This window comes from Macaca thibetana, chromosome 7, assembly GCF_024542745.1.
Source record: "Macaca thibetana thibetana isolate TM-01 chromosome 7, ASM2454274v1, whole genome shotgun sequence".
In the NCBI taxonomy this organism is placed as follows: Eukaryota; Metazoa; Chordata; class Mammalia; order Primates; family Cercopithecidae; genus Macaca; species Macaca thibetana.
This window is the reverse complement of record NC_065584.1, coordinates 36,056,477-36,078,763: the sequence shown is the minus strand read 5'-3', so window position 1 is coordinate 36,078,763 and position 22,287 is coordinate 36,056,477. Positions and strand designations below refer to the sequence as shown.

Genomic DNA, 22,287 nt, shown 5'->3' with positions numbered 1-22,287 from the left:
ACCAGTAATGCTGGCAGTGGGCTGTACAGTTGTTGGAGTCCTGGGCCCTGGGAAGCAGGCATGATAGGGGTGATAGCAGGAACAGTGGTGGGATGACCCTCTGAGTTCTAAGTGGTGTGCACTGGTGTTGGTCGTGGCTATGGTGGACTGAGAGGGCTTGACCTCCGTCCCCTTGATGGCACATGAAACATTGGCTATGGTGGGCAGGGACTGAGTTATCCCCAGACCCCTAGAAGGTTGCTCAGGTGGGGATGGCAGTGGCTGCTCTGTGGCTGTGCTCCTGGGGAGGGCAGGATTGCTTTCAGTGGCAGCAGCCACATGCAGATGGGTGGAAAACATTCCCTTCCCTTGTGCTTCAGCCCCGATGATGGCAACCCACAACAAAGGCACCTGTAGGCCGTGAAGTCTGGGCATGTGAAAATGGGTGATCTTACTCTGCTGGAGAAAGGGGGGTTGCTGCCAGGTGGCCCATGCTTCAGCCCTGGTGGTAGCAGTTTGCTATGGTAGTGGCTACATATAGGGGATGTCACTGGGGTTCCAGGAATATGGAGATGCAAGTGCTGTTGATCTCTAGGGCAGGGTGCAGTCTCTTTGGGGCTAGGCTGTCAAAATGGTGTCATTATGCTTGCCGTAGCTGCATAGGACTCAGGAGGGTGTGTTGGACCAATCATGGGCTTCGTCCTGAGCAGTGCCCTGGCATGTTTTCCAGGCATCTCCTTATATTTGTTTCAGGGCCTGCAAGGGTCATGGGGCTCTTCCATAGCTAGGATCACAGGAGTGGGTCCACAATGGAAATGTGGCTCATTGGGGATCTCTCACTTACCCTGCACTGGGGAGTCTTTCCATGGTCCCAGCCAGTCCCAACAAAGCAGGCTCAGTTTCCTGGTTTTGACAATGATTATTGTACTGTATGTCGTTATATAAGATGTTAGCATTGGGGGAGTCTGGGTGAGCAATATGGAAATAACTTGTAATATATTTGTAACTTTTCTCTAAGTTTAAAAGGAGTCCAGATAAAAAGTTAAAAAACTTTATTTTTTTCCGGCAGAACAAAAAAATTAAAAACAAATAAAAACCTTCATGTACATATATGCATGTATATACAGTCATATACATGCATAAACACGGGAGCCATAGACGATGTGACACCAAAAGATTGGCCAGATGTTTGAAGCTTAAGTAGCACCCCCTTCGTAGTGTAGAGGGAATTGGGGGATGTAGGCAATTGTGAGGGTAGTAAATGGTTTTCAGGGGGAATGAATGAGCCCAAAGAATAGATAATGTCCTGGAACAAAGCTGCTCTGAGTTCCAGGGGGAGGTGACAGGAAGGTGAGGGGCAGAACCTCACCATGAACAATGGTGGTTTTAATTTGCAGATAAACTGTCCCAGGTAATTTCCAGGAACTGCCCTCAGCATAATAGATGAAAAGCCTGCGTGGTGTGGTGACTATTAGTGTTCTCTCTTTTAACATTTTTGCAGCTGTGTTTCAATATGCTTGATTTGCTTTGTATTTTTATTCCATGCATTTTAAAACATTCTGGCCAGTGGGCAGTGGCTTATTAATACCAGTGCTTTTGGAGGTCAAGGTGGGAGGACTGCTTGAGCCCAGCAGTTCAAGACCAGCCTGAGCAACATAGTGAGACAACATCACTACAGAAAATTGGCTTATGAATTCAAGTGGTTAATCTTTCCTGGTTATCTGATGTGATTCCTAGGGAGGGAGTTTTAAGACAATTTCACTTTTTTGGTAAGAAGTTTCCTCAGTCAGATAAGGAAATTCCAGAGGGTCCCTCCCTTTGCTTTCAGGGGAGAAACTAGAGAAGATTAGAAGGTCCTTGGTTCTGAGACATCTTCTACGGCTTTTCAGTTTCTGTAATTCAAAGATGTCCAGCATGCAAAAGCACCATATTTTGGGGTATTGTTATCTGTGCCCCAACACCTTCCATATAAAAAGATCAAAGCAACTACCTTGCTTACTGATTTCCACATTCCAGTGAGTTTCTGTGCTCTTTGTTTGGCATTCTTGAAACAAAGGGCCTTTTAGATCTGTTGTTTCAGTACAAGTTGATGACATACATAATCAAGCTTGCCACCTATTTCCCAAATGTATACCTCATTATATCTTCAGACAGTGAGACCCTCATTCTGAGCCCTGAAATTAGGTGCTCAAAAAAAATTTGCTTTATTGCATCAATTCCTTTTCCAGTCTCTAATGGAGGTCCCTCCTGTGTATGGTGAGCCTGTTAATCTGAGCATCAAGGCAATGAGAGGAGACATCTTCCTATTTGCATTCAAGTCTAGTCTGAGAGAAGCATGAGCAGAAGCCATCTCTAGGACTCATGTAAACATTTAGTCAACAAATAGGTAGGTTTTGCTGAGTGTTTGGGACACTGCACGGTCCCTGTCCTTGTTAGCAGTGGTGACTTCTGCCTTAACTGAATTTCTGGCTACCTGTTAGAGACTTCCCCCTAAATCCTCCAAAAGCCTTTTATCTTGCTGCAATATGCCTGGTAAGGAGGTGTAAAGGATGTTTTAAATATAAGGAGATTCATTTAGAGACAAATGTTTCATTGTAATTTCTTTCATTTAGATGGTAGTTTTTTCTTTTTCCCCTAGGCTAATGTTTGAATTGGTATTAACATTAAAAATAACATTAACTTTTAAACATATTCTTTATAGTCATTGACCATTTGCAAACCAAATGCATTTTTTATAGTTAAAAAAATCTGGCCAGGCGCAGTGGCTCATGTCTGTAGTGCCAGCACTTTGGGAGGCCGAGGCAGGCAGATTACAAGGTCAGGAGTTCGAGACCAGCCTGACCAACATGGTGAAACCCGGCACATCCCTGTAATCCCAGCTACTCAGGAGGCTGGAGCAGAAGAATCGCTTGAACCTGGGAGGCAGAGGTTGCAGTGAGCCATCGCACCACTGCAGTCCAGCCTGGGTGACAGAGAGAGACTCTGTCTCAAAAAACAAAGCAACACAAAAAACAAACAAACAAACCTTCCAATTATAAAAGTTATATATGTATATCATTATAGAAAAAATAGAAACTCTAGAAAATTAATTTTGTGGGAATACTAGTGGTTTTATTTCTGCCCCATCAGTCTTAATACATGCATACTCCTTTTTAAAATGAATAAGGAGTCTTAAATACAGTTTTACATTTTTGTCCTGCTTCTGTAATGGGCCATACCATATCTTTTTTAAAGTTTTTCAGCTGTTTTTTCCATTTCTTGTTATAATAAATAATGCTTACATTAACTGGTCTTAACTTTTTGTGGTTGTTGCCCCATTGATCCTGATAACAGTTTAGTGAAGCCTGTGAACTCTCCTTGGAATACATTTTTTTTATTTATTTATTTATTTATTTATTTATTTATTTATTTATTTGAGACTGGGTCTTGCTCTGTCACCCAGGCTGGAGTGTAGTGGCATGATCACAGCTCACTGCCACCTTGATCTCCTGGGCTCCAGTGCTCGTCCCACCTCATCCTGCCAAGTAATTGGGACTACAGTTGTGTACCACTGTGCCCAGCTAATATTTTATTGATTGATTGATTGATTGATTGAGATGGAGTCTTGCTCTGTTGCCCAGGCTGGAGTGCAGTGGGGCGATCTCGGCTCACTGCCACCTCTGCCTCCCGGGTTCAAGTGATTCTCCTGCCTCAGCCTCTCAAGTAGCTGGGATTACAGGTGCCTGCCACCATGCCTGGCTAGTTTTTATATTTTTAGTAGAGAGGGGGTTTCACCATGTTGGCCAGGATGGTCTCCAACTCCTGACCTCAAGCAATCCATCTGCCTCGGCCTCCCAAAGTGTTGGGATTGCAGATGTGAGCCACCGTGCCTGGCCAATTTTTTGTATTGATGGTGTCTCACTGTGTTGCTCAGGCTGGTCTTGAACTCCTAGGCTCAAGCCGTCCTCCTACCTTGACCTTGATTAGTAAGCCACTTCCCCCCACTCCCACCCCACCCCACCAGCATAATGTTTTAAAGTGCATGAAACAAAAATACAAAGCAAACCAAGCATATTGAAGCACAGTTGCAAAAGTGTTAAAATTTTGAGACATAGTAATGGATGTGCTTCCTTCTTATTTCATGAGAAAAAGACCTGGTGGCAGCTCTGTTAATTACCATCATTTCAAAGTAGGGGTGATTGTAATTAATATTCTGATACGTCTGCAACAACTTTAATGTAATGTTAAACTGTGATTTCTATTGGTGTCAAAGTCACATGTAAAACTAATATTAATATAGTTTGTTGCTTGCATTTGTAATTGATGAAAGCACTAAATTTCAGTTAGAAGTTAGTGAAAATAAAGATGCATTTTTTTCAGTCAAGTTTATAGACCCCCTAATTTCTATTCCTAGCCACATGCTTGTTATATAAGTTTTTTCCACATATCTAATTATTTCCATAAGGTGGAGCCCTGTAAATGAAATGTGAGCTTTACAGGAGCCTTGATTTTTATTGCCAAATTGCTCTTAAGAAAGCTTAGACCAGAAAGATCCACTGGTATGTTTAAGACTTGTAGTTTAACATTCTCTTAACTACTTTGAATATTTACAGTTTATATTTTTGAACATGTAGTAAAGACCAACAAAAGACATTTTGTTTCTTTGATCACTAGTGAGTGTCAATTTTTAAAAATATAACTATTGGCCATTTGTCATAGCCTGATAGCAACCAGTAAAAAATCTCTCATGATTCTGCTAATCTTTATCCTCCCTTTATTTAAAAAAATTTTATGTACAGAAAAGTTGGAATATGTGTCCTTTTATTTTAAATAAGTTTGTCTTGTATTTTTTCTTTAATGATTTTGATGCAATTTATTAATGTCAACATAACTTCATACTAAAGTTTACCTTTTACTGAAAAGTTAGACGCCTATTAGGTGCTACTTTAGATACTGTTTTAAACCTCCAAATTCGATGTAATCTTTTCAAATACATCACCTCACTTTTTAAGTGTTACCTATGGGAAGAAGAAATGGAACGTCAGAGTACTATGCACTTTGTAAATGTGAGCAATTACTCTTAGGCAACAGTAATTATAAGTTTAGTGCCACGCTTTGGGACAGAATTCTGGCATGTGGCCAGTCCTGTTTAAATGTCCCCGTCCATTACTCTGACCTGCTTTTGATTATGGTGCGAGGTCCTAGGCTATTAAGTTCTCATGGAACCTCCACCCTTAAAATTAGGATGAGCCCTCTGAGGACCAGAAACCGAGAATCTAAGTGGTGCACTTCCCAGAAGGAGAGCCATTCTTTAAACACTTGGCCTTTTATTATGTCCACTTGGGCAAACCTGTGTTTCCTTTTAACAAGATAATACATTTCTTTCTTTTTAACATTGAATTCTCCAGTCTTTCGCTTTGTCCTCTCTTTCTTAGTCATTAGTCAGATTAACATGTGAGAAGTTGCACAAAAACAAAACCTGAAAAATTTGAACAGTGAGTGGTTTTCCTAGTTATTTTATTTTTTTAATTCTATTCTATTCTATTCTATTCTATTCTATTCTATTCTATTCTATTCTATTCTATTCTACTCTACTCTACTCTACTCTACTCTACTCTACTGTATTTTGTATGTTCTGGGATACATGTGCAGAACGTGCAGGTTTGTTACATAGGTATACATGTGTCATGGTGGTTTGCTGCATCTATCAACCTGTCATCTAGGTTTTTAAGCCCCACATGCATTAGGTATTTGTCCTAACCCTCCCCTTGCCCTCCACCCCCTGGCAGGCCCCCATATGTGATGTTCCCCTCCCTGTGTCCATGTTCTTATTGTTCAGCTCCCACTTATGAGTGAGAACATGTGATGTTTGGTTTTCTGTTACTGTGTTAGTTTGCTGAGAATGATGGCTTCCAGCTTCATCCATATCCCTGCAAAGAACATGACTCATTCTTTTTCATGACTGCATAGTATTCTATGGTGTATATGTGCCACATTTTCTTTATTCAGTCTATCAGTGATGGGCATTTGGGTTGGTTTCAAGTCTCTGCTATTGTAAATACTGCTGCAATAAACATACGTGTGCATATGTGTGTCTAATGAAATTTTTTTTTTTTTTTTTTTTTTTTTTTTGAGAGGGAGTCTCGCTCTGCTACCCAGGCTGGAGTGCAGTGGCCGGATCTCACCTCACTGCAAGCTCTGCCTCCCGGGTTTACGCCATTCTCCTGCCTCAGCCTCCCGAGTAGCTGGGACTACAGGCACCTGCCACCTCGCCCGGCTAGTTTTTTGTATTTTTTTTAGTAGAGACGGGGTTTCATCATGTTAGCCAGGATGGTCTCGATCTCCTGACCTCGTGATCCGCCCGTCTCGGCCTCCCAAAGTGCTAGGATTACAGGCTTGAGCCACCGCGCCCGGCTCTAATGAAAATATTAAACTGATGAAAACATTGAGGGTCAAAGTTTATATTGTTAACTGTACTGATAGTGGCACACATGTAACCAACCAGGTAGACTACTTAAGAAAAATAGTTTAAATGTTAAAAATGGTGAAATAACTTTAAGCTATTGAAGTTGTCACTGTGCCATTCTTTGACCTGCTGATATATGATGAAGCCCAAGTCTGTCTGCTTATTACTTGTGTCTTTAGCATCCCCATTATACATTGACTTACGGTGTTTTTTTCTTGGGAAAAATGGAAAAGATTTTATTGTTCTTTCTGTATGATCAATTAGGGTAATTAGGGTAATTATAAGATTTAGATGTGAACATTTTTGTGACTTTAACATATCTTGCCATATTGCTTTCAAAAGCAGTTGATACCAATCCACAGTGCCACCAGCAATGGATGAATATATTACATCTCTACCAAGGGCTGGTTTTTTATTTCAGAAACATTGTTTTTGATATTGGGTTAGTCATGAGATAGTACCTAAGTTTTATTTGCTTTGTGTTTCTTTGATTCGTGTTTCTGATGTCTATTTTTTCTATTAAACAATTTAAATTAACTATTATAAGCAGATGTTTTAAGCCATAAATTATAACTTTACAGATTACTTGTAAAACTGTACTTTTACTGTTCATAATTACATTCAGTTGAAATTATGCTATAGATGTCCTCAGGGAAGTATGCAACTGAAGTATTAAAAATAGCCTGCAGATACCATGATAACCAATGCAAGTGACAAAAAATTGCTGGTTGAAGCCCTGTGACTCTTGTAACTAGTTTCCTTTCCCCTTCACAAGTAAAACACCAAGCTTAACCTTTTTTGCCTTGTACACACATGCTTATGTATACCTTATAATCAGGTAATTGGACTGTGCCTGACCTAATTACTTTGAGCTTTGAACTATTTACTGTTTCCCCTCACTAAGAATGTGAAATTTTTATGATAATCATTATTGTGAATGTATCAACCAAAAATAAAACTATTTACCTGGAATATTTTAATGATGACATAATTATTTATTGGTACTCTTTGTACCATCCTGGTTAAAACCAAGAACCAGAACTAATAAGAAAACTTCAGACTAAACATTTAAATGTGAGGAATGGAGTAGGTGGAAGGAAGTCAACCGTATATGGATATAACGTTAATCTCTCTCCCTGTCAACAAAACCTTAAACAGCACATCAAGAAATAAAGCATTATGTCTCATCTGACTAGATAAACAGTTTGTTCCTTTAGGAACCAAGTTTTATTTAATGATTTTTTTATTCATAATACAATTTTAGAAACTTATGGGAACATAATATTGTGTGTAATGGCTAAGAAAATGAGCTTTCAAATCAGCAGTTAATATGTTTAAATCTGGTACTGCTATATACTACTTGTGGCTAAGTGACTTATCTTTAAATCAAAGTTGCCACATCTATAAAAAAGAAGGAAATACCTTTTCTTTGTTTTTTTGTTGTTGTTGTTGTTGTCGTTGATGTGATTAGAGTACTTGGCAAAATGCTTTGCTTTGCTGCATTATATCATTCTAATGTGGTAATTGCTGTATTGGTTTTTGGCATCCCGGTATGCTAGCTCTAAAATATTCTAATTTCTGGTGGTCTAATAACCTGTATTTCAGTTCATCCATCAGAAGCTTTCTCTACCCTACTTGAGGTTCCAATTCCTCTTCCCTTCCCCTTTTCTTCCTCTGACTCTCCTCATCCTGAATTTCCTCATCAAAGTCTTCCTTGCCTTTCTTTAACGCTCTTCATCTGAAACTCCCCTGTCCTTACTCCCCTTCCCTGCTAAACTTTCCACTCCAGAAGAAAGAGAAAGACAATTGTGGATCTGGCTAGAAGAACACTTTGTAATTATGGGTATCTTCACTAGCAAACAATGGAAGTCAATGGCTGATAGGAAAACAAATTTAAAATGCTACATCACAGAGCAAGTGTAGACACACTGCTCAGGGACCAGGGGCCTGAGAGGAAGGAAGAGACTGCAGTCCAGTATCTTCTAGCTTAGAACTCAAAACTGTAGCTGTGTGTGGTAGCTCACGCCTGTTATCCCAGCACTTTGGGAGGCTGAGGTGGGAAGATCACCTGAGGTCAGGAGTTCGAGACCAGCCTGGCCAGTGTGGTGAAACCTTGTCTCTACTAAAAAAAATACAAAAATTATCCAGGTGTGGTGGCATACGCCTGTAGTCCCAGCTACTCGGGAGGCTGAGGCAGGAGAATTGCTTGAACCCAGGAGGTAGAGGCTGCAGTAAGCCGAGATCGCGCCACAGCACTGCATTCTGGGCCACAGAGCGAGACTCTGTCTCAAAAAAAAAAAAAAAAAAAAGCTGAAAATGGTAATTTGCTGAATGAAACTCTTCTCTACCAGAAGGTTAAATTTAAATAGTACATTAGGATTTTGAATAGAATAAACTTGTGTTCATATGGAAAGAGTTTTTTCTATACTTCTGTAATCCTTAAGAGAAAAAAAGGACAGTGGACAAAAACAGAGCTTTTATTGTAAAAATATTTTTTTTTCAAGTTCAAAGACTTTGAAAAAGCAGAGTCTAGTGATGATAGTGGTGAATTTAGCATGGGAAATTGGACCGGAGTCTCCATCCATACCAATAGAACTGATACCGATGAAGACTGGCTGGAAAAGCTATTTGGGAAATAATAGCGAGAGCTCTTTTTTAGTGAAAACTTGACACAAGTTCAAAAATATCTTCCTACCATTATCTAACCAGAGATGGGTTTGTTTGAAGCTAGAGTCTGAAGAAAGTGTTTGAATTTAGTTTATAATTATCCCATCACCATTCCCCAAATTCAGAAATATACTTCATTAGCAGCTGGGAAAAGTTACAAAAAAATGTAGTCAGTTTTTGATGATGATATGCAAAAAGTTTAAATTATCGTTAATTTTACAGTTCTTATTATTAACAAAGTAATCTTATTTTTAGTCTTTAGTTTTAGTTTATTTTATGTAGGATTTATTTTTTAAATAACACAATTTGTATTTTATCTACCAGTAATACTAAAATGATTGTTTAATATTTTTAGTTTATAAATTTATATTTTATTTACATTTTTGTAATGTTTCTATTTTTGTTCTTGAGATATATTAAATATTTGGTTTTAATAATTTGTGTTTTTATGAATTCATAACACTTTAAAATAAAGTTATTAGTATCAATATCCAAAGTAAACACTTGCATTTTCTTCCAGTATTCAGTCCCTCTTTTCAAAGATGTCTGTGCCATACTTCGGATGAGACCTAAAAATTAGAGGACTTAGCCAAATAAAGAGGGGTTAAGAAAAGAATGTTCTCAGCAGATTTTCTCAGATGATAAAAGACTGTGAGTTTGAGCACCTGAAAGAGAAGTTTAGTATCAGTGGTTCTCCAAATTTAAGAAGGTGAAAGGTCTGAGCTGAGGCTGGAGTGATTGACAGTGACAGGTTATGAGAACCTTTGGGAAACCTTGGAAAGGGTACAAGAACCTAAGTGTTTTAAGTTTTGTAGTAGGGTCAGATTTGCATTTTAGAAGGATCATCTGGCAGTGTGAATAAGTTGGATAAAAACAAACCAGTTAGAAGACTACTACAAACACTCAGGCAAGTGATGATAGGAGAAATAGTGGCAGTGGGATGAGGAAAAGATAGATTTGAGAGATGTTCAGAAACTGGAATTCACAGAGCATGACAATGGGTCTGGCATGAGCAACTGGTTGAATGTGGTAGCAGCTGCTGAAATAGGGACTGGATGGGGACCTATATAGGTTTCTGTGGGAAGGTGATAGGTTTACTTTTGCAGATGCACATGGGACAAACGGTTCCATTAGGTAAATGTAAGGATCTCAGACTTTGGCCCGGCACGGTGGCTCAGGCCTGTAATCCCAGCACTTTGGGAGGCCAAGGTGGACAGATCACTTGAGGTCAGGAGTTCAAGACCAGCCTGACCAACATGGTGAAACCCCATCTCTACAAAAAATATAAAAAATTAGCCGGGCATGGTGGTACGCACCTGTAATCCCAGCTACTCCGGAGGCTGAGGCAAGAGAATCACTTGAACCCAGGAGGCGGAGGTTGCAGTGAGCCAAGATCATGCCACTGCATTCCAGCGTAGGTGACAGAGCGAGACTTTGTCTCAAAACAAACAAACAACAACAACAACAAAAAAGATCTCAGGCTTAGAGATGTCTGGAGAGGACATGTAGACCTCTGAGAGGCATCAACCTTGAGGTGGTAGTTGAAGTTCTGAATGTGGGTGGAATATTCAGATGGGAAGAGGGAGGAAAACTAAGCTAGAACAGCCAGAGCGGTAGAAGGAAAATCAGAAGAGGGCAATGTCACAGGAACAGGGAAGTAAGAGTGTTTCTAGAAAACATGAAGTGATCACCTGTGCTAGGTGTTATGGAGAGTTTGAGCCAGGTAAGGACCAAAAGTATCATTTGTTTTAACTTTGAGAAAGTCATTGGTGACCCATGCAATGGAAGTCAGATGATAATTCTGAAGTGAGGAATTGGACAGCTATTTCAAGAAATTTCCAATGGAAAAAAGGAAAAAGGAGATAACTCTTTAATTCTGACAGGCGGTGAGGAGTTGAGAATAAATGTGAGTTTAAACGTCATTAAACAGTGATGGGAATTAGCAAGTCTAGAGGGAGAAGTTGAAGATTAAAAGAGGGTCATCAAGGCACCTGCGTCCCTAGGAAGGGGGAATGGGCAAATGGGGGTGGGGGTGGGGCTTTGGATCATACAGAAAAAGAAGCTAGAGTCTGGATGCTGGTGACTTTGTGTGGATGGTAAGTTTGCATCTGAAATAGCTTCTTTATTTCCTTTATGATGTAGATACATTGTCATTTGCCAAGATTGAGGAGAAGGTAGGTGAGGGGTGGTTACCGGAGAATAGAGCATGTTTGCCACATCTGCCCTGGAAAAATGGAGAGAGGAGCTGACCAGGGAAAGCTTAAGGATGAGGATGAGTTGAGGTTATTGATGGAATTTATGGTGGCCCTATATCTGGGAATTTCTCTAGCAGCAGAGAACTGCCATGCCACCTGCCCATTGTGAGATATGTGGGGTGTACTTGAGGAGTTCCTAGAAGTTGATTTTTATTAGAGTCCATGAAGTACAAGGACCAGGTAATGAATGTGACTCACAGTCTGTTGCATCCACTGTTGTTCAGTGCTACAGTGGTACAATATCCTCTGAGGTTATTGAAGCGTGTTAAGCTCTTTGCTCTTTCAGTAACTGGCCCCAGACTGCTGTCTTGTTTTTCTTTAAGTTCTTGTCCGCTTTTTTATACTATTTCTGTCTCCTCCCTTTCTGTTTTCTTCCTTGTTGTCAGTTGTTCTATCACATTGCTGTCTGCATGCAAGTCTGTATCAGCCCTACACCCTGGACTTTGTCAACATCTGGAATTATCACACCTCTGAAATAAAGCAGTGAGCTTGAAGACCAGACAATCAAGCTTATTAGAATTGTGTGCAAAGTAAGAGTAAATAATCTGAGTGTGATTCTCATGTGCTGTGCTTTGAGGATATGCATAAGTGTCTGTACATGAATTTTGTGACATTTAGTGGGTTATTTCTCATATATGAGATATTTGTTGCTTGTATTCCCATTGTGTTTTTCTTCTTTTGAATTTCCATGGCTTATGATAATATTCTTAGAGAGCCCTCAACATTTATGATTGTAGCTTTTGTAATTGTGCTTTCGTACCTGCAAAGTATTTTCATATGCATTACTTAATTTTAAACTACATGATTCAACATTTATGCTGTTTTTTCTTATTATTCTCATGGATTTTCAAATACTTATATTTTGTATGGAAATAACATGTATCTTCAAGTGTGTATTCGTTTTGTGTGATAATGAGATGTTATGTCACAATGCAATCATTTAGCCGTGTCAGATATAAGTGAAATACAATAATGTAAATTAAGCATTTTGGAGGTTTGAAAAACAAATGATCTGTTCTAGTTTTTCATATATTTTCATGTTTTGTGGACTTCATCTGTGAACATCTCATGTATATATCAACAGTCTAAATTTTTAAAAGATGTATATGCACAGTAAATACCACTTTTCAGTGTTTTCTATAAATTAACTTAATTTTGATCCCCATCTTTCTCTTTGTCAAGAGGAAGGTAAATTCAGCGCCAGTCCTTTGGAGGCTTGTGCTAAGGTGTGGGGCCTTGGGCAAAAGGCCAGAACATTGAAGAGAGGCCCTAGGCTCATCAGTCACCTGGCCACACAAGTTACATTAGCCCTGCACTGTGGGATCTATGCTGTGGCCCAGAGCCCTGAGTCCTGCCTCCCTGGGGCACTGTGAAGCTCTTTCCTCTGAGCTCCTACTCCACCATACATAGGCTTCTTGGGAGCAGAGTGCTGCCCAGTGACTCGCAGCACACATCTCTCTCTCCAATCCAGGGATATCTTTTTTAATCTAGTGGAATCCCCCTTTCTTCAAACTGTGTTCTTAATATGTTTAGAATTTTTTTGAAAAACAAAAACTAAAAAGCCCTGGCACAAGCCTTCTCTTAGACAAGGCAGCACGTACAAATGTAGCCTATTTAAATGGTGGGAGAGAGGGAGAAAATACAAATTTATTTTGAGAAATGGTATAGTAATCTGTAGAGTAGTGAAAAACTCAACAGGCTACCTGTGGTCAGCGTTATCTACTCTGGAACTAAACCTGTGTAGCCAAGTCTTTGTTTTTATAACTAATTGAAGAATATTAATATTTGTTAAATGTTTACATTTTATTGATATAATTTCTGAGTGACGACCTTAAATACTGAGCAGAATGTACCATTTTCAAAGTGTTAGGTAGATTTTCTAACTTCGTTTTGTCTTATTTTACCTAAGAACACTGGAACTATTTTGGGGCTGATGAGAATCTTGGTCCAGTGGCTGTGAGCATTCGAAGGGAAAAACCAGATGAAATGAAAGAAAATGGATCTCCGTACAACTACCGGATAATTTTTAGAACTAGTGAGGTAAGTCGCAAATGAGAGAGATTTGAGGTTTAACTGAAATGGGGGAAAAAAAGCAAATAGTAGCAGTAGCAAAGCAATTAAATTTAATAGCACATGGTTATAGATGTCTTTGGAATAAGCAAAGTCCCCTTTCATTTATTCTGGTGGAGATGGAGGTGGACAAGATGGTTAGATCTGGATCCCTTCTTTTCATCAGACTCTGAATAGATGCAATCTACGAATGAGGAGTTTTGATTCAGAGAAAGATATGTCCGTTAAGTATGACCCAAGGAAATTGGAGCCCTCAGAATCCCCAGTGGGATATTGTGTATCCTTCTTAGGGCTACTGGAAAGCACCAAGCCAACTTGAGGAGCTCATATCTTCGCCCAAGAAGAAGGAGGGAAAGAGACTCTTGATTTCTTCCACTATCAGAGTGGAGGAAGTCCACTATCTTTGGGACCCATTGTCTGAGACCTAGAAGGTGGATTCTTTGAACCAGGGGCTATCTAGTTGTAAGTGAAACAGGCTGTTAGTGCTCTTTAGGAATCTAAATATACCCAATGTATGAGTTTTTATTTTAAAATGAAATTTGGGCTTAAAAAAAAAAGACATGGAAAAATAAAAAGAACCCACACAGCATTTTTTTAAAAAAACCTGTGAACAAGTTTGGGACTATGAGGTTCTCCATTTTCCTTGTAAAGCTGTATAACTGGGCCACTTATCAATTTACTGCCTCTCAGCTGCTAATTCACTTTAGGATTTTTGTTATGCATTAATACTTAATACCCTTGAGTCATCTAGAAAATAATAGTTTTGAAACTAGTTTAAATAGGGCATTTGGCTTCATTTCCCCCATTCAATGCAAAGCAAGTTTCTGGGGTTGGCATCACTTAATAATTGTTCCCAAGCCTGAACTCCGGGGAAATTAAATATAGGACTTTTAAAGACAAGACTTAAATATCTAATGTGTTGTTTACACTGGCCAGAGAGAAATGAACTAACATACTCTCATGTGCTTTTTCTCCATGGCAAAGCTAATAATTAAGTGGTGTAAATTCTTTTGTTGAGCACAAAGGCACGAAGAACATCACGTTCTATGTTTTGGAGTTGTATGCACGTAGTTACTCCTCTGTAGCTTCCCAGATCCTACCAGTTTTGTTTGTTTGTTTTTGAGACAGATTTTCGCCCTGGTTACCCAGGCTGGAGTGCAATGGCGATCGCGGCTCACTGCAACCTCCGCCTCCCGGGTTCAAGCGATTCTCCTGCCTCAGCCTCCCGAGTAGCTGGGATTACAGGCATGTGCCACTACTCCCAGCTAATTTTGTATTTTTACTAGAGACAAGATTTCTCCATGTTGGTCTGGCTGGTCTCGAACTCCCAACCTTGGGTGATCCGCCCGCCTTGGCCTCCCAAAGTGCTGGGATTATAGGCGTGAGCCATCACACCTGGCCATTCTTACCAGTTTTTAGTGATACTCGGTTATCTTACTTCCAAGTATTTTTGTCTTTCCCATTATCTTCTTTTTCCCTTCCCAAGGCCACTCTGATTTAAATTCCCATCATATTCTTCCTTTTCTGTGTTATTTTTTTATCCACCTAAATTCATTTCCTTGTCACTTATTCATCCCATCCTTCATGCCAGAGATTAAAGTTTCCTGCAGTTCTTTCTTTCTCAGTCAGATGCTGTCACTGGTTTCCATGAGCTTCCCTTCTCAGCATGTCTTGCAGGCTGTCCACATCTGATCCCAGCCCCTGTCTCCTACCTGAGTATCTGTCCTAAATTCTGCTATGGTCTGTGAACCACACCGACTCTTACCTTTCCCACCTCTGTTCTTTCTGCTTTACTCCCTTGACCCAAAATGTTCTACTTGTGTTCTGTGGTCATAAGATTCTGTTCTCCAGCTAACCCATTTGAATAAGTTGTGTCCCTTGGGTCTGTTTCCTTAGCCTTTGACTGAAAGGTTCAAGTCAAGTGTTCAAAAAAAACCGTTACCACTTGTTTTTTACGTTCAAATTAATGTTCAATTCATGACAACTCTTATTATTACGTTTTCTCAGGTCAGAAACCGTGAAAGCCACACTTTATTCCCATCTTCTGCCTCCTGACCCTGAGATCTGGTCTGTCAGCAACGCTTGTTCATTTTGTCTTCATAGTATGCCCAGAGCTCAACTACTTCTCCCACCCTCACCGCCCAGTCCTGGTCCTGGTCTTGCTCTGAGAACTGGTCTCCCTGCTTCTATGCTGAAACCCTGCCTTCTTTTGACCCAAAGTGTTCCTTTGAAATGTCATTCAGATCTTGTCATTCCTCAGTTCAAAATCCTTGAAAGCTTCCTCATCTCCCTCTGAGAAACAGCCACTGTCCTTGCTAGCCTAGGAGATCATGCACATCTGCTTCCCGGTTATCTCTCTGCACCTCATCGCTGATAACTCCCCTTGGCTCAGTCTTTTCCTGCCACACTGGCCTCCTTCCTCCCTGGGCCACCTCAGGACACCTCTGCCTCAGGGCTCAGATGCCCGTCATTCCTCCCCACTGCTGTGTTCTCCATCAGGCTGCCTCATCTCCATCTGGCCGCCTCATCTCCATCTGGCCTTTACTCAGAAACCACGGAGGCTTTCCTTGACCACTGAATCTAAAATTTCTACTCCCCTCCCATTTCATATCCAATTAAATGCTTTATTTTTCATTAATACTTAACGCTGTCTTCTCTGTTGTACTTAGTCATTTTGTTTGCTTTTAATCTCTCCACTGGAGTGCAGGCCCCATGAGGGTGGGACTTCTGTCTGAGTTGTTCAGTACAATGTGCCTAATGTGTCAAATGGTGCCTTGCTTCCCTATTTCTCGCTTTCCTCCTTCCCTGTCTCCTTTCGTCCCTTTCTCCATGTCTTTCCTCCTTTTCCTCCCTTCCTTTCTTCCTTCCTCCCTCTAATGTTTACGTAATTAATTGCCACTAGGTTTTGTATAATTTTTTTCTTTCTAGTAATAAATAATCCCTAAATTTGGTTTAATGGTAATATTGTATAAGACTTTTGATAGAAATGTTTCCAGATATTGGTCCTGGTCTGTAGCTCCTGGACTTTGAGAGATAGTTCCTTCACTCTTTTCACTGAAACCTATTTACTTGATACAAATGAAATAAGATTTAATTTGTATCAGAGACTTCTCATGTTGCTAATTTCTCATGCAGATAAATATGGCAAGATAAAAGAAAACATGACAGTGACACTCTGGTGACTTCAGTAAGCGGCAGCAAGATAACAGAAATACAAACAAATCTCTTTCATTTTAGTATAAATAAACATTGCAAAACATAAAAGAAGATACATACCTTTGTAGGCATGGCAGTTTGTTTATGAGCAAAATTTTATGGCATGTGAGTGTTTTTAAGCATAGGAACACGAGGACTTACGAAGACTCACTTCATTCTTGTTTCTGGAAGTCATTAAGAAAAATATCAGTAATACTAGTGATTCGGATGTAAAAAATGAGCCATTCTTTTTCTCATCCGCTTTGGCTTTCATGAGTGAGCCGCTTTCTGTGGCTCAGGATGCAATGACTCGAATTTGGTCTTAGCTTCTAAATTGAGAATACCCCTAGCCTTTGTGGCTCCCTATTTCAAGCTATGTATTATCTCATGAAGAAAAGAGTCAAATAACTGAGTTAGCCATTTTCCATGATGTAAAAACAAAATAAAAACCATTTGTGTCAAATTATACATTAATAGGAAAATAATTTTTACTTGTTACTTGAGAAGAAATTGTTTATAATGAAAGAAAAAAGATGCTCATCAAATGAATAGACTGCAAATATTTCTATTACCTTTTTCCCGTATTGAGAATAAGACGTTGATAAATTTTGCTTTTTCTTCTCCCATCTGCCTTGACCCCATCTGTGGGCAAATGTTACAGATCAAGCTTGTCCAATCCACGGCCCGAGGGCCACATGTGGCCCAGGACAGTTTTGAATGTGGCCCAACACAAATTCATAAACTTTCTTAAAACATTATGAGTTTTTTTTGTGATTTTTTTTTTTTAGCTCATCAGCTATTGGTGTATTTTATGTGTAGCCCAAGACAATTCTTCTTCTTCCAGTGTGGTGCAGGAAAGCCAAAATATTGGACACCCATGTTCTAGATTCTAGATTTTACTTCCCTGGTGATTCTTCCTTTGGTTTCCATTTCCTTGCGAATCCTAAGTCATGCCTAGTTTGCCTGAAGACTGCTAGGGCCTCCATTCTAACTACATTCTCTGCCTCCAGTTGCTTCCTCTCACAGTTCATCTTATTTGCAACTTAATTTCTGAGTACACATCATCCCCCTACGAACACATCCTGAGCTGACCTGTAGGAGCCCGATGAGGTGTGTACCACTCAGTCAGCTCAGGGTCTTCTGTGCACCCCCAGCTCACAGCTGCATCATCCATTTCTCCCTGTACTCTGCTTGTGTCCATCTACAGTAATCACTCCTTCTCACTTACTCCCTTTATTTCCAATCTCCATACCTTTGCTCATGTTCTCTCTTGACATTTTCTTGTTGTAGAAATTGTTCCTCTATTTCATGGCCACTTCCTAAAACCATCCCTTTCGATGGGGCCTTTCTTTATGCCCTGAGCAACTGTGATCCTTTCTCTGCCTTTGGACTGTCTAAGGACCTGACCTTGTTATGCTTTGTTGGATATACTTGTCCTTCTGAGATTGCATTGTGTCTTTCTGACCTCTTACCCTCATTTTTGACAGTCAGTCTCCAACATGCACTCCACTAGCTTTTGTAGCTCCTGTTGCTAACTGGAAATGTATTCAGCTTGATGGGTTTTCTCTTCTTTCTCCATACACTATTTAAATTATGTTAACAACTTTGCCTTGTAGACATTTTTGGAAATTAAGACTACTTTAGGCTTCATCTCTGGTTAACTTTTCTCCAACACATCATCATTACGTAGGAAAATGTCTTTGGTTAAGGTATTAATGGTGGGCATTTTAAGAAGGGAAAATATTTTAAGAAATAAGAGAAAATCTAAAGTAACTTCAGCTGCTGTTGCCTGTGCTGCTGTACTGATGGTGATGATTGCTCAGTGGCAGCAGCATTTGGTGACATGTATAGTTTATGCTTGTCAGCCATGCATTATGAAGTTTAAAACTTTCTCTCTCCCTTTTTACAATTCAAAGAAGTATAGCATCCGAACTCTAAGTATTTGTTCTTCAGACATTGCTCTGGGATTCTGCCTTCTTAATTTCCTAATTAGTATGCATAGTGACATTGTATAGCCATATAGAGACCTTGATCTTTACTGATCTCTTTAAGGAAATGTTATTTTTGGTCTTTAAATAAATATCCTCAGAAGTCTTCATTATGTGCTCCTTTGGACCCATCCTTGTCTTGAAAGCATTGGTTTCATTTTTCATATGACAGTATCCTACATCACTTCTCTCATTGTTTCTCCCTCACTGACTTTACCCATCAAAAATCATTCCCTAGCTCTGTGAGGAGCCCCACAGTCCAGGCCTGTAGTGCATGTACATATGTTCAGGCATCTCACATCCCAGAAGCCTCACCACAGCACCTGTCTCTCTTGCAGCTCATGACACTGAGAGGTTCGGTCCTGGAGGATGCCATTCCGTCAACAGCCAAGCACTCAACGGCCAGAGGCCTGCCTCTCAAAGAAGTGCTGGAGCACGTGGTTCCCGAGCTCAATGTCCAGTGCCTGCGGTTGGCCTTCAACACGCCCAAGGTCACAGAGCAGCTCATGAAACTGGATGAACAAGGGGTGAGTTTCCCTTTCCGAGGAGAGCATTCTTGCTCAGGCTTCCTGCTAGGCTTCCAGAATACAGACCTTAATGTTTCTTGTTTTGATGGAGAAAACTGATAACCTTTTATTGTGAAAGACACTGTCTTTGCAATTACTCATTTTGTTTTTACTTACCTCTGAACTCTGAACATTTCTCATCTGATGAAATTCTGTATGTCAGAATTTATAAATAAGACACTTTAAACTATGTTGAATTCTTTTGATAATCTTCCATATGTACAGTACGTTTTTTGAGTGTCTGAGAGTAAATAATAGTAATAATAATTAATAATAATGAGCATATTTGCAAGTCCCTTTTCTAAGTGCCTTAAATATGTTATCTCATTTAATCTCCCTACCCTGTGAGAAAGGTACTCTTATTATTCGAATTTTAGAGATAAGGACTCTGGGGTACAGAGAGATTAAGTAATAAGTCCAGTTTCACACAGTTAGTAAGTTTTGGAACCAGGGTGCAAACATAGTCTGCCTCAAAGTCTGTGCTACTTCACCGTGCTGTTCTTAAAAGCTTAGAGTTTCAAAGTCTATTAGTACCATCAAAGATACATTCTAGCCAAGATTTTTAAATATAAAAATGTAAAATTTCACATTCTGCTTCGAGTAATTTGAGCATATGGGCTAATTTTATAGGTAATGTATTTATGTACTCTTACTTTAATTCTTTTAGCATTTTAGGCATATTGCATCCTAGTAGTGGGTGGTAGTAGTTTTAACATTACATGTAAAAATTCCTCCAAAAATAAAATTAGTTCAGGTAGTTTATTTATTTCTTGTTTTCCCATTATGTTCATTTTTCACAGAAGGGTCCAGCTATTGAATGTCATTTTGTGAACAAATTTGGATAGAATTTCCTTAATCAAATATTCCAATTTTATTAAAGTGAATGGGAGTCCAAAAAAATTGGTTTTAAGGTATATTTATTATTTTAATTTAGCCACTAAGAATATATAATGAAGCAATAGTTAGATGTCTCTTTTCTCTCTTCTCTTCTCTCTTTTTTTTTTTTTTTTTTTGGGAGACAGAGTTTCTTTTATTTTTTTTTTTTTTTTTGAGATGGAGTCTCGCTCTGTCGCCCAGGCTGGAGTGCGGTGGCCGGATCTCAGCTCACTGCAAGCTCCGCCTCCCGGGTTTATGCCATTCTCCTGCCTCAGCCTCCAAGCTCCGCCTCCCGGGTTTACGCCATTCTCCTGCCTCAGCCTCCCGAGTAGCTGGGACTACAGGCGCCCGCCACCGCGCCCGGCTAATTTTTTGTATTTTTTAGTAGAGACGGGGTTTCACCGTGTTAGCCAGGATGGTCTCGATCTCCTGACCTCGTGATCCGCCCGTCTCGGCCTCCCAAAGTGCTGGGATTACACGCTTGAGCCACCGCGCCCGGCCGGGAGACAGAGTTTCACTGTGTCACTCAGGCGGAGTGCAGTGGCACAATCTCAGCTCACTGCAACCTCTGCCTGCCAGGTTCAAGCGATTCTGTTGCCTCAGCCTCCCGAGTAGCTGGGATTACAGGCATGCACCACTGTGCCTGGCCAGGTGTCTCTTTTCTAATCTTTGCCTTTTTCTATCCATTTCACTTTTCATAATGCACAGCTAATGTCTATTTGACACATATATCTAAAGAATGCTGTGAGTATCCATGTTCATAATGTGAAAATTCGTTGCCCTTTGAATGCTTCAAAAGACTACTGACATATAAACAACTATTTTGGAGGCTGTTTTTCAGTAAATATTCTGAACATTTATTCTAACAAAGGAGTAGAAAAATGATGTTTAGGTCCAACTTTATTGATTCAGCCATTTCTACTACTATGTTTATCAAGGAGAATAAAAACATTTAGACATTGATAATATAGTCATATACTTAACATTTGAAATTTCTATTAAAACAGATTGCTTTATGTAAAGGAGATATTGCCATTTTCTTTTGTTTTAACTGTATTAAATAAAAAATGGATACCCTGGCCGGGCGCGGTGGCTCAAGCGTGTAATCCCAGCACTTTGGGAGGCCGAGACGGGCGGATCACAAGGTCAGGAGATCGAGACCATCCTGGCTAACATGGTGAAACCCCGTCTCTACTAAAAATACAAAAAACTAGCCGGGCGAGGTGGTGGGCGCCTGTAGTCCCAGCTACTCGGGAGGCTGAGGCAGGAGAATGGCGTAAACCCGGGAGGCAGAGCTTGCAGTGAGCTGAGATCCGGCCACTGCACTCCAGCCTGGGCGACAGAGCGAGACTCCATCTCAAAAAAAAAAGAAAAAAAAAATTGGATACCCTAATTGTAGACATTATTTCTACAGGATAATTGTAGACAATAATTCTACATTATTTCTGTCAGGATTTCTGACACATTTTGTGTCCTCTGTTAGTGATTGCCAAGTGCTGGATCACAGATGGTGCTGATCTGTGATAAACATTTTATAGTCCTATCCACATGGGAAAGATAAGAACACTATAAAGAGTTGAACTCAAAGTTTATTTAATTCACAAAACTGGCCATTATTTTGAAATTATGGCCTTCCTATTCTTGGAAGTATTAAAATGTCCCTTCCTTCATAAATTATTAATTATAATATATGATAGTTGTTTTCCTTAATATCTTTACTAGGCAAAATTAAACTTTGGCAATAAGTCAGTCTCTTCAATTTTACTTTGAAAGTAAGTGCCTTAAATATGTCATCCTGTTCAACAAGAGTATTACTATTAGACAGTAGTTTTTTACTACACAGTGGAATCTAGAGGTTCAAAGCATGCTATTCTATATGAACAACTCCATGTCTGGACTAAAGAGCACCGGGGGTCGGCCTCTGTCTTTTTTTATCTCCATACATACAGCAGTCAAAGCCCGGATTGTACTGAGAAAAAGCAGATGACATGCATACTTAGGCTTTTAGTCTTGGGAGTAATTTTTTTTGGTAGGAAATCTCATTAATGCCTTGGAGTTATTCTGAGAAACTGATTATTTTGGTGCCTTTACAAATACAAATTTGAAAAAGGAAATGCTTATAAGTGCAGTGGATTACGCATATGAATCATTGCAAAGCATTTTTAGTTTCCATCTGTGTCGTCATATTTTAAAATTTCCAGCTTTGTGTGTCTTTATATTTAAAGAGATTCACAGTGTGGTACTAG

The 22,287-nt window shown here is 39.7% G+C and overlaps 1 protein-coding gene across 16 annotated transcripts in view; it reads left to right on the top strand.

The window, feature by feature from the left end:
• SIPA1L1 (signal induced proliferation associated 1 like 1) overlaps positions 1 to 22,287 on the top strand; it is a 408,737-nt gene that overhangs the window by 277,545 nt on the left and 108,905 nt on the right. For all 16 annotated transcript variants that reach the window (XM_050797315.1, XM_050797320.1, XM_050797322.1 and 13 more), the window contains 2 exons: positions 13,256 to 13,386; positions 18,938 to 19,126. In XM_050797315.1, the coding sequence (XP_050653272.1) occupies positions 13,256 to 13,386; positions 18,938 to 19,126 (320 nt within the window). The remainder of the gene's footprint in view (positions 1 to 13,255; positions 13,387 to 18,937; positions 19,127 to 22,287) is intronic.